Source organism: Dromiciops gliroides, chromosome 4 (genome assembly GCF_019393635.1).
Source record: "Dromiciops gliroides isolate mDroGli1 chromosome 4, mDroGli1.pri, whole genome shotgun sequence".
NCBI classification, from domain to species: Eukaryota; Metazoa; Chordata; class Mammalia; order Microbiotheria; family Microbiotheriidae; genus Dromiciops; species Dromiciops gliroides.
In genome coordinates, this window is record NC_057864.1 from 88,670,540 (window position 1) to 88,682,232 (window position 11,693).

General features: G+C 33.5%; 2 protein-coding genes across 2 annotated transcripts in view; one reads left to right on the plus strand and one right to left on the minus strand.

Moving 5' to 3' along the window:
- The window catches only part of RO60 (Ro60, Y RNA binding protein), a 34,944-nt gene that overhangs the window by 16,556 nt on the left and 6,695 nt on the right, over positions 1–11,693 (plus strand). The window contains 4 exon segments of the mRNA XM_044001574.1: positions 558–695; positions 8,612–8,728; positions 9,456–9,569; positions 10,705–10,851. Coding sequence (XP_043857509.1) covers positions 558–695; positions 8,612–8,728; positions 9,456–9,569; positions 10,705–10,851 — 516 coding nt within the window.
- GLRX2 (glutaredoxin 2) overlaps positions 713–11,693 on the minus strand; it is a 41,373-nt gene continuing 30,392 nt past the window's right edge. Inside the window, exon 5 of the mRNA XM_044001572.1 lies at positions 713–2,663. Coding sequence (XP_043857507.1) covers positions 2,638–2,663 — 26 coding nt within the window. The 3' untranslated portion in view covers positions 713–2,637. The remainder of the gene's footprint in view (positions 2,664–11,693) is intronic.

Consider the following 11,693-nt stretch of genomic DNA (forward strand, 5'->3'; position numbering starts at 1 on the left):
CTTGAGGGCAGAGACTTTGTCTTCTTCATATTTAGCACTTGTCAACCCCAAGTACCTAGCATTTTGTAGACACTCACATTTTTCCTAACACTTTACCTGGCTCTCTTTTGCCACTATTACATTCTTTATTGTTGTTTAGTGTCCAACTCTTAGTGACCCCTTTTGAGTTTTTCTTAGGCAAAGATATGAGTGGTTTCCCGTTTCCTTCTCCAGCTCATTTAGCAGATGAAGAAACTGATGTAAACAGGGTAACTTTCCTAAGGTCACACAGCTAGTAAGTGTCTGAATTTAGATTTGAACTCAGGTCTTTCAGGCCCAGCGCTCTATCTACTGCACCATCTAGTTACTATTACATTCTGCCTTGTATTGTATTTATGTATACCTAATATCCTCACCAATCCACTCATCTCCCCAACCCTACCTCACCCACCCCCTTAGTTAAGTTCCTTGAGGGAAGAGAATTTATTCAGAATAATTAAACAAATGCATTTACCTAACCTGTTTTTACTTTTAAAGTTTAATTCATAATTTGAAAAATATCTTTATCTTATTGATAGGCTCGTATACATCCATTCCATGTTTTAGTTGCATTAAAAACTTATAAAACAGGACATGGGCTCCGAGGAAAACTGAAGTGGCTTCCTGATGAAGACATTTTGAAAGCATTGAATACTGCATTTTATAAAACATTTAAGGTAATAGCTTTATTTGTCTCAAATTTTTAAAAAGACATAGTAAAGATATAATGTTATTTAATATTACTGAAATACCATTACTAACTTGTAAATTTTAGCCATGGAGCTGACCAATTTTGATGACATTGAATTTTTTTTAGCTCATGTGATTTTTTTATTTCTCCCCTAAAATTTTTTTTTTAAACATAGTTTATCTGCGTGCAGACAAAGTACTTATTGGACTTCAAATCAGTTTAAGATACATAATTTCTGTACCAAGGTATTCTAACCATTGACTTTGAAATTTGCTCAAATACTATAGGGTATGCTAAAATATTAGAATACACCCAATATGAAATTAAATTGGTAAAGTAGAATTCTATGTTTAATTAGCTAGCTTCAAATTTGAGGAATATTGACATGATAAAATGTTCTGTTTCATCCTGGCAACCAGACTTTAGAGTATAAGGATATCTTTGTTGTGCTTACTGCCATTCCCAGAGAAGGGTAGCAAGAATGTCATTTTTAAAAAATGTAGTTACTAAATATATCAATATTACACTAAAATTTGTCTTCATAGAATGCTGATTTAAATGCCAGGACTAAAATTCAAAACTGATTTGCTAATCCACATTTAATATTAATATAATTATCTAATCATAGCAAATTAACATTTTTCAAATTTGGAGGGGAAAATATAAATCAATGCTTATGAACTCAGATCTGCAATATTATCGATATGGATCTCACTTCATTGATGTAGACTATAGCTCTTCCATTCCTATATACACTTTGTGATTCTTCATCTTCTCTTATAAGTTTGAGGATACCTAATTATTCTTGGGACTTTTCCTTGCCGTCTCTTGACCTCATAAGAACATGAATGAAACATATATGCTCTCTATTAGTTATCTTTCCCTTTTACCATATGACCAACTGTCTTCTTTTTCACGTGCATATTTCTTTGATGACATCCTTTATATCACTTTTTCATATTGCCTTGTTTATAATATGTTCTATTCTGTTCATACCAAATATGTGCTTCTTTATTGCCTTTTGAATGAACTTCAGTTTAATTCTTTGCAGACTGTAGTATTCTGTGACTTATCACCATTTATCAGAAGAAAAATTATATTAAGAAAGTGATCCTTTGTTTCACATAAAAGCTTAGGGTCATTAAAATAGCTTTTCGGTTTCAGGAAAGTCACCCAGCCTTTATTCTTCCTCCCAGCTTATTTTCTGTTTGTAGTTTCTGGCCAAGATTTGTGTACTAATGGATGAGCTCTATTGCTTTTTCTTGTAACTGCAGATCATAGACTGGAGAACAGGCATTCTTTATCAGCTTGTTTTTGTTTTCCCTGTGTGAACTATTAGGGTGATTATAGATCTCGTTTAGAAGGCTTAGCAATTTTACAGGGCTTGATGAAGTTGGCACAGTGCCATCTATAACGCAGACAGAGTGACCGCCTCTCTATAGGGAACCACTCCTCAGCTTGAACTGCAATTTAATGTACTTCATAACACTTGGCATTTGTCTATTTTATGCTTTGCTTGATATTAATAGTTTTGACAACCTTCCTGTCAAACAAGATTATTTCTTTCATATCTTTTGAATCATCTCACATAATTTTTAAATATGTATTAAAGAAACTGTTGGAGGAGGAGAACCAGGTGACATTTTACTCTATTTAATCAGTTACTTTTTTTAGTAATAAATAAATAAGCCCAGTTATTTGTGTGATACTAGTGTCATTTTCAAAAGCCTACCCAGAGGCACAGTGTGACCAGTGCTCTCATTGTACGTTCCCACCAGGGCCAGAAGGTGCAGAAGGTGATGGTACAGCCCATCAAGCTCATCTTCAGGTATCTCCAAAACTGGTCCCAAATCCAAGTGTGGCTATATGAGCAAGTAAATACACGAATAGAGGGCTGCATAATTGGTTTCGATGAGTATATGAATCTTCTATTGGATGATACAGAGGAGATTCACTGTAAATCAAAGTCAAGGAAACAACTTGGTCAGATCATGCTAAAAGGAGGCAATATCACTCCGCTACAAAGTGTCTCTAACTAGAAGTCTGGTCAATTAAAGGACACATAGGAATCGGTGTTTTGGGGTGTTTTTTTTTCTTGGTTGTGCTTGCTGGGCATTAATAGTGGTGCATCTTTTTCCATATTATTTCACTCTTTTATGGCATTATTACAATAAATGGACTGGTCAGGGGATTGTTTTTATTAAAAAAAAACCAAAGCCTTACCCATTCCTTTTTAATACCTTCACTAAGGATGCCATTAGTATGTGTATTGATATTATGATTAAAATTTTATAAAGATGGGTAGGCATATGGGTCAGTGGTTATTGATGTTCTCTCAGTTGCCTTTTTTGGTGGTGATAAGGTATAAGACATTTTTCCTCACCTTTTCTATCTTTCCATTCTTCATATACCTTGAAACTTAATCCTTAGAGTTCTCAGAATTGTCACTTCCAACATGAACTTCTTTGCTTTATACTTGGACTACTTTTGTTGCTTTTCCCATCTCTTTTTCCAGTGCCATTTCCACTTCCTCTATGAACACATTAAGGACTTTGAAGTTAAAGTCTAAATGTGATGGTTCTCCTAACCATGATGGTGAAAACTTTGTTCTAAAAATCTCAAGATCTTTTCCATATTTTTTCTGTTATCATCCTTTCAGTTTCATCCTTAAATGTCCTAAAGGTGACTTTATTTAGTTGAGTTACCCTCCACAGCTTCTTCCTGCTTGAGATGACACTGCTTTTAATCTTCTACTTCTCCATAGATTTTTCAAACATTTCTTTGTTCTAAACTGGTGTTTCTCTTGGATGCTATAATTCTCCAGTTTTGCAAGTAAGTCAAGTGTTTGTTAAGATAATCTAAGCTTTTTTTTAGAAAAAAAATTTCATTGTGGCATTTGATTTATATAATTTTAAACTACGCTTTTAACATTATTATAGTAGATGTCAATGTCTTTTCCTCCTCCTATTTCCAGTTTGCATTGAGAGGGTTGATAACCTAAAGAAGTCAGATCAGAATTATTTTAATTGCATTTCAAATCTTTAACTTATTTTTGTTTTAGTTTTGTGCCAAAGTCTTATTTACATAAGAAAATATCATTTTGCATATTGGTTATTAAAAATGACTGCTTTCCTAAGTTCCACTTTATATTTATGGAATGAAAAAAGAGAGTGGGGAGGATGGAACTTTGCTTTAGTGGAATTATATAATAATGCTGATGATAATTGTATGTGTCATATGTTCAGTTTCTTCCACTAAAGCCCTCTTCTTGAAGGCTGTGTGAGTGAAACACAAGCTTTTGAGTGATTGTACCATTCTGGAAAGACTTTGAGTATAAGCTGCATGATGAACTTTGCTGGCTGAGTACCAACCTAACTAAATTCAAAGAGGGTTATTACTTCGTTTGCCACGGGATGATGTATTTTTGGGCCACAGGAACTCTAAATGACCTTTTACTAAGTTGTAGAGAAGTTGTAATCCGTAGAGAATAGAGTACTCATGCTGATAAAATCATGTATTCTTGAAGTATTTAAATATATTTAATTGCCTTTTCTAAAATAGAAGCATGATATCTGAAAGTTTTCCCTTTAATTAGCAAGTCAAGCAGTCATTCCTGGATATGCCCTAAGAAAATGCTTTATTGATTTAAAAAAATATGCTAAATGTTAAGGAAAGATTTTTACAGAATCTACGATTTGGAAGGAACCTCAGAGGTCATATAATTCAATATATACCTGAATAGAAATTGCCTCCACAATATCTGCCCAAAATGGGTCTACCAGCTCTCACTTAAAGAAAGGTAATAGGGGCAGCTAGGTAGTACAGTGGATAGAGCACCAGCCCTGGATTCAGGAGGACCTGAGTTCAAATCTTACCTCAGACACTTAACATTTACTAGCTGTGTGACCCTGGGCAATTCACTTAACCCCAATTGCCTCACCAAAAAAAAAAAAAAAAAGTAATAACAAGAAACCTCCCAAGACACATTATTCCACTTTTGGACAACTCCAACTTGTTTTTATTTATTTTTTTATTGTTTCTTTTGTTAAACATTTCCCTTTTACATTTTTGTTTTGTTTTTAGTGAGGCAGTTGGGGTTAAGTGACTTGCCCAGGGTCACACAGCTAGTAAGTGTTAAGTGTCTGAGGCCGGATTTGAACTCAGGTACTCCTGACTCCAGGGCCGGTGCTCTATCCACTGCGCCACTTAGCTGCCCCCCCTTTTACATTTTTTAATTAAAAACTTTTTAAACATTAATTTTAAAAATTTTTGAGTAATGGGGAAGCTAGGTGGTACAGTGGATAGTGTGCTGGCCCTGGAGTCTAGAGGACCTGAGTTCAGATTTGGCCTCAGTCACTTACTAGCTGTGTGACCCTGGGCAAGTCACTTAACCCTGATTGCCTAAAAAATACATAAAGTTTTGAGTTCCCTCCCCCACTGCTTGAGAAGACAAGCAGTATATTAGTTAAACATGTGAAGTCATGTAAACATTTCCATATTAACTATGTTGTAAAAGAAAACACACAAAAACAAGAAAAAATAAAGTAAAAGGGGGCTTTAGTCTGTATTCAGAGTTCATCAGTTCTCTCTTATCATGGATCTTTTGGAATTGTCTAGGATCACTGTCTTAATCAGAGTGGTTAAGTCTTTCACAGTTGATCATTGTTACATAATTGCTGTTACTCCGTACGGTGTTCTTCTCATTCAGCACTTTGTATTAGTTCATATAAGACTTTGTAGGTTTTTCTGAAACCATTCTGCTTGTCATTTCTTATAGCACCATAGGTTCTATCACAGTCATATAGCATAACTTGTTCAGCCATTCCCCAATTTATGGGCATTCTCTCTATTTCTAGTTCTTTATTACCATTAAAAGATCTGCTATAAATATTTTTGTACAAATAAGTTTTTGATCATTTTAGGATATATTCCTCATAATAGTATTACTGGGCCAAAGTGTATACACAGTTTTATATCCCTTTGGGCATAGTTCCAGATGGTTCTCCAGAATGGTTAGACCACAGACAGTACATCATTGTTCCAATTTTTCCATATCTGCTGCAGCATTTCTAATTTTCCTTTTCTGGTATGTTAGCCAATATAATATGTATGAGGTGGTATCTCAGAGTTGTTTTAATTTGCATTTCTTTAATCAGTAGTGATTTAGAGTTTTTCTCATGTGACTATTCATAACTTTGATTTCTTCTGAAAACTGCCTGTGCATCTCATCTTTGAACATTTATAAGCTGAGGAATGGCTATTTTAATAAATATGACTCAGGTCCCTATATGTTTAAGAAATGAGTCCTTTATCAGAGAACCTTTCTGTAATAATTCTCTCCTAGTTTCTTGCTTTCCTTCTCATTGGTTTTGTTTGTGAAAAAACTTTTTAAATTTTATGTAATCAAAATTGTCCATTTTACTTTCTGCAATCATCTCTATCTCTTGTTGGGTCATAAACTCTTCCATTTATCCATAGATCTGACAGGTAATTTTTTCCATGCTCCCCTAATTTGCTGATGATATCACGCTTTATGTCTAAATTGTGTATCTATTTTGACCTTATTTTTGGTATAAGTTGTGAGATGTTTTTCTGTGCTCAGTTTCTGCTAAACAGCTTTCCTCTTTTTACAGCAATTTTTGTCAAATGGTGAGTTCTTAAGATCTTGGATCTTGGGGTTTATCAAACAGTAAGTTACTATGGTCATTTGCTACTGTGTATTACATATCTATTCTTTTTCACTGATCCACCACTTTATTTCTTAGCCAGTAAGAGATTGTTTGTAAAAGTTTGAAATGTGCTACTGCTAGGCCATGTTCCTTCACTTTTTTTCTGTTGATTCCCTTGATATTCTTGACCTTTTGCTCTTCCAGATGAATTTTGTTTTTATTTTTCTGGCTCTATAAAATAATTCTTTGGTAGTTTAATTGGTATGGCACTGAACAACAAAATTAACTTAGGTAGAATCGTCATTTTTATTATATTGGCCTCAGTCTCTTCATGTGCAACAAATATTTCTCAAGTTGTTTAGAGATGTATTTATTTGTGTGAGAAGCGTTATGTAATTGTGTTCATATGGTCCCTGGGTTTTTGTCCTGGCAGGTAGATTCCCAATATTTTGTTTTGTCTGCTGTTATTCTAAAGGGAGTTTCTTTTTCTATCTCTTCTTACTGGATTTTATTGGTAATATATGGAAATGCTGATGATTTTTGTGGGTTTATTTCATATTCTGCAACTTTGCTAAAGTTGTTAATTGTTTCAACTAGTTTTTTAGTTGATTCTCTTGGGCTCTCTAAATATACCATCATATTATTTGCAAAGAGTGATATTTTGTTTGCTTCTTGACTACTTTTATTCCTTTTAATTTTTTTCTTGTCTTAGTGTTATTGTTAGTATGTCTAATGCCATATTGGATAATAGTTGTTCTAGTGGACATCCTTGCATCTGATCTTGCTGAGAAGGCTCTAATTTATCTCTGTGACAGATAATGCTTACTCTTGGTTTTACCAATTGAAGAAAGGCTCCATTTATTCTTCTGCTTTCTAATGGATATATTTTATAGGAATGGATATTATACTTTGTCAAAAGCTGTTATTCCATCTATTGATAGAATCATATTTTTTTGTTATTTTTATGGCCAGTTATGATGATAGTTTTCTTAATATTGAACAAGTTCTGCATTCCTTTTCTAAATCCCACTTGATCATAGTATATGATTTTTGTGCCATATTATTGTAATCTCCTTGCCAATATTTTATTTTAAATTTTTTGCATTGATCCTCATTAGGGACATTGGTCTATAGTTTTCTTTATTTGTTTTTGCTCTCCCTAGTGTAGGTATAAAAACCATTTTTGTGTTATAAAAGGAATTAGGACTCCTTTACTTATTATTTTTTCAAATAGTTTATACAGTATTTGAATTAATTATTCCTTAAATATTTGGTAAAATTCACTTTAAATCCATTTGGTTCTGGGGATTTTTTCATAGGGAGCTCATTTATAGCTTGTTCCATTTCTTTTTTTAAAAGATTGGGTTATTTAAGTATTCTATATCCTTATTTGTTAACCCGAGCATTTTATATTTTTGTAAATATTTATCTATTTCACTTAGATTTTCAGTCTTACTGGCTTATCATTGGGCAAAGTAGCTCCTAATAATTACTTTAATTTCCTCTTCATTGGAGGTGCCATTCACTCTTTTCATGACAGCTAATTTCTTTAAGAAGTTTTTCCTTAAATCAGGCCAAAATTTATTTCTTTGTAACTTCTCCCTGTTTTTCCTATTTGTTTTTTTTTTCTGAGATCAAGCAGAACAAATCTAATCCCATCATTCATTCATTCAAAAATCATTTATTAAATATTTGCTATGTTCCGGGTACTTTGTTGGTGATTTAAAGCTAAAAACAATCATTGTCCTCAGATGGCTTGCATTTTATTATATGAAAACAACCTGAATACAGATAAGTAAAATAGAAAATACAAGGTTTTGAGTTGTTAGGCATTAGAATCTAGTAAATCAATTTAAGCTGGGCCAAGAAGGAAATTGGAAATTATATGATGCAGAAATGAGAAGACATTTATATTACAGGCAGGGATGATAGTTACCTGTGCAAAGTTACAGATTTTAGAGATTGAATTTTGTATTTGAGCAAGAGCAAATAGACCAATTTGACTAGAATGTAAAGAGTGCAAGGAGATCAATATGCAATATGCCTTAAAAGATAGAATGGAGCCATATATTATAGGGCTTTAAATTTCAGAAGTTAGTATTTTATCTTCAAGTTAAGAAGGAACCATTGGAATTTCTTGAGCATAGAGTGACAATGGTCAGATCAATATATGCTTTAGTAATATCCTTTGGCAGCTGTGCATTTTAATATCTAATTTTTTAACCTCTTTTAGACAGTTGAACCAACAGGAAAACGGTTCTTGTTAGCTGTTGATGTCAGTGGTTCCATGGACCAAAGAGTTTTGGGCAGTATACTCAATGCTAGTACAGTTGCTGCAGCAATGTGTATGGTGAGAAAAATTAATACTTTTTAACATTTTGTTCTGTTATATGTATTATCTACCCAGGTTGTAAAAATTATTTTCAAATATGATTTGATGTGATGATTAAATTAGACTTTCATTTACTTTTTTGTTTTTAGTGAGGCAATTGCGGTTAAGTGACTTGCCTAGGGTCACACAGCTAGTAAGTGTTAAGTGTCTGAGGCCCAATCTGAATTCAGGTCCTCCTGACTCCAGGGCCAGTGCTCTATCCACTGTGCCACCAAGCTGCCCCTTTCATTTACTTTTTGATGAATATTGTTAGATACTTTTCATTGGATTTTGTTAAGCAAAGTCTTTGTTACATTGACAGAATACAAATAGTAAATAGATTATACTTTTTAAACAGTGAGGAATTAAATGTTAATAATAGTTTTGAAGAATTAGATACTCATAAAAACTACTTAATAGACATAGTCTTGGAAAAAATAGGAAGCTAGGACTCAGGTGACCTGGGTTCTATCACTGATTCTGTCACTATCTAAATATTAGATGATTTCAATTAGGTAAGTCATTTAACTTCTTTAATTTTCAGTACCCGTATCTATAAATGGAGGAAATTCTATCTTCCTTTTCCGCCATTTAGGGATGTTGTTAGGATCATATGAAATAATAAATATAAAAACACTTTCAAATGTATTAAATTATATATGTCTGAGTTATATATTGGGATAATACTGTAATTGGATTTTTTCAGGTTGTTGCAAGAACAGAAAAAGATTCCCATATAATTGCATTTTCGCATGAAATGGTACCATGCCCAGTGACTGTGGATATGACTTTATGTCAAGTATTGAAGGTTATGGATGAGGTAGGTAACAATTTCAATGAATAACATTTTTGTTGAAGGAAAATATAATTTGCTTCATTATTAAATCTAGTCCAAGAACAAAAAGGTTTTCAGCTGATAAATAGATCTTAGATCTGTGGGTTTACCAAACACTAGGTTACTATGGTCATTTACTACTATGTATTACATACCTATTCTTTTTTACCAATCCACCACTTTATTTCTTAGCCAGTAAGAGAGTGTAAAAGTTTGAAATCTGCTACTTCTAGGCCACCTTCTTTCACTTTTTTTTATTGATTCCCTTGATATTCTTGACCTTTTGTTCTTCCAGATGAATTTTGTTATTATTTTTTCTGGATCTATAAAATAATTCTTTGGGAATTTAATTGATATGGTACTTTGGATGGAGGAGTTTCAGTTGCATAATGATGTCAGCAGACTCTAAAGAATTAATAAGAGAGTGAGAGGAAAAGGAAGTGGAGGTTGTCAGTTGTAGAGGGCCCTTTCAAGGACACAAAATTGAGGAAAGCTATGGGACAGTAGCTACTAGAGATGGACAGATCAAATGAAGATTTTTTAGGGATGGGGAAGGCATGGGTATTTGCAGGTAGTAGAGAAGCAGCCTATAGGCAGGAAGAGATTGAAGATAAAGGAAAGTGAGAATGAAAGAAGGGGAAATCTGCTGCATAAGATAGGATGGAATTGAATATGAAGGAATTTTATGCTAAAAAAAAAGAACAGAGTGCTGTCCTAACCATTTCATCTCTTGTCTATTTCTTATGTCACCTTTTTGGTTTACCTTCCTCAAACCAAACAAAAGAGAGGCTATACAAACAAGCTTTTTAAAAGCTAGTATTCACAGTTTTAGTACAGACTTGTACAGAAAATGGGAGGACTGTTTTTTTCTTAGTTTTGCCATGAAGACAGTTTTGTTATAGTATATTGATACAGGTCTTGGAAAGGGCTCATGATTCATGTATCAAGTACAATGACAGATAGACTAAACTATTATCTTTTTATATATCATCTTTGGGCAAATAAGATTATCTTGAAAAACATTTCAGTTTAGGCATTTAATATATGTGTAAATCAGTAAGTGAAATGATTCTAACATGCTAAGGTGCTGTCTTATATTTAAATTTTCATGTTTTTTTAGATTCCAATGGGTTGTACCGATTGTTCTCTCCCAATGATATGGGCTCAGAAGACAAACACAGCTGCTGATGTCTTCATTGTGTTCACTGATAATGAGACCTATTTTGGAAGTGTCCATCCAGCTGTGGCTCTGAGGATTACCGGGATGGTAAATTGGATTTTGGTATTTTGTCTTTGAATATACTGTGTTAGTATATTCAAAGAAAAATGTATGACAATGTGGTTTGCTCAGTTGTGTAGGAAAGAGCAGTGGTATTCTAGTAATGTTAGTTATGTCCTTAGAACTAGGCAAGTATAAGAGAAATTATTGGAGTCCTTTTCAAAATAATCATTAATAAGCCTTAGAACAAGTATTTCCAAGGATAGGGAGAAAAGATTTTATATGCAACTCAGCTGGGCTTATTTTAATCATTTTAAGATGCTTGATAATTCAAGTAGGAAAACAGTAAGGTATAAATTTCACTGCTAGGGGGGTACAGTGTTTAGACCTAGAATCAGGAAGACCTGAATTCATATCCAGTCTCTCATATTAGCTTTGTGATCTTGGGCAGGTCACTTGACTGCTGTCAGTCCAAGTTTCCTCAACTATAAAATGGGTATCATAATAACACCTGCCTCGCAGGATTGTTGATAGGATCAGATAAGATATTTGTAAAGCACTTAATAGAGTGTCTGGCACATAGTAGGCACTTAATAAATGCTTTTTCCCTGTCTCCTTCATTATTTAAATGATAATTTAAATGTTTTATAAATAACTGATTTATTTGATAAAGAAAATCCTTTTGCAATCTAAAAAATCTGTAGAGAAATTTTTACTCATATTCTTTTTTTTTTTTTTCGGTGGGGCAGTGGGAGTTAAGTGACTTGCCCAGGGTCACACAGCTAGTAAGTGTGAAGTGTCTAAGGCTGGATTTGAACTCAGGTCCTCCTGAATCCAGGGCTGGTGCTTTATCCACTGCACCACCTAGCTGCCCCCCTCATATTCTTTTT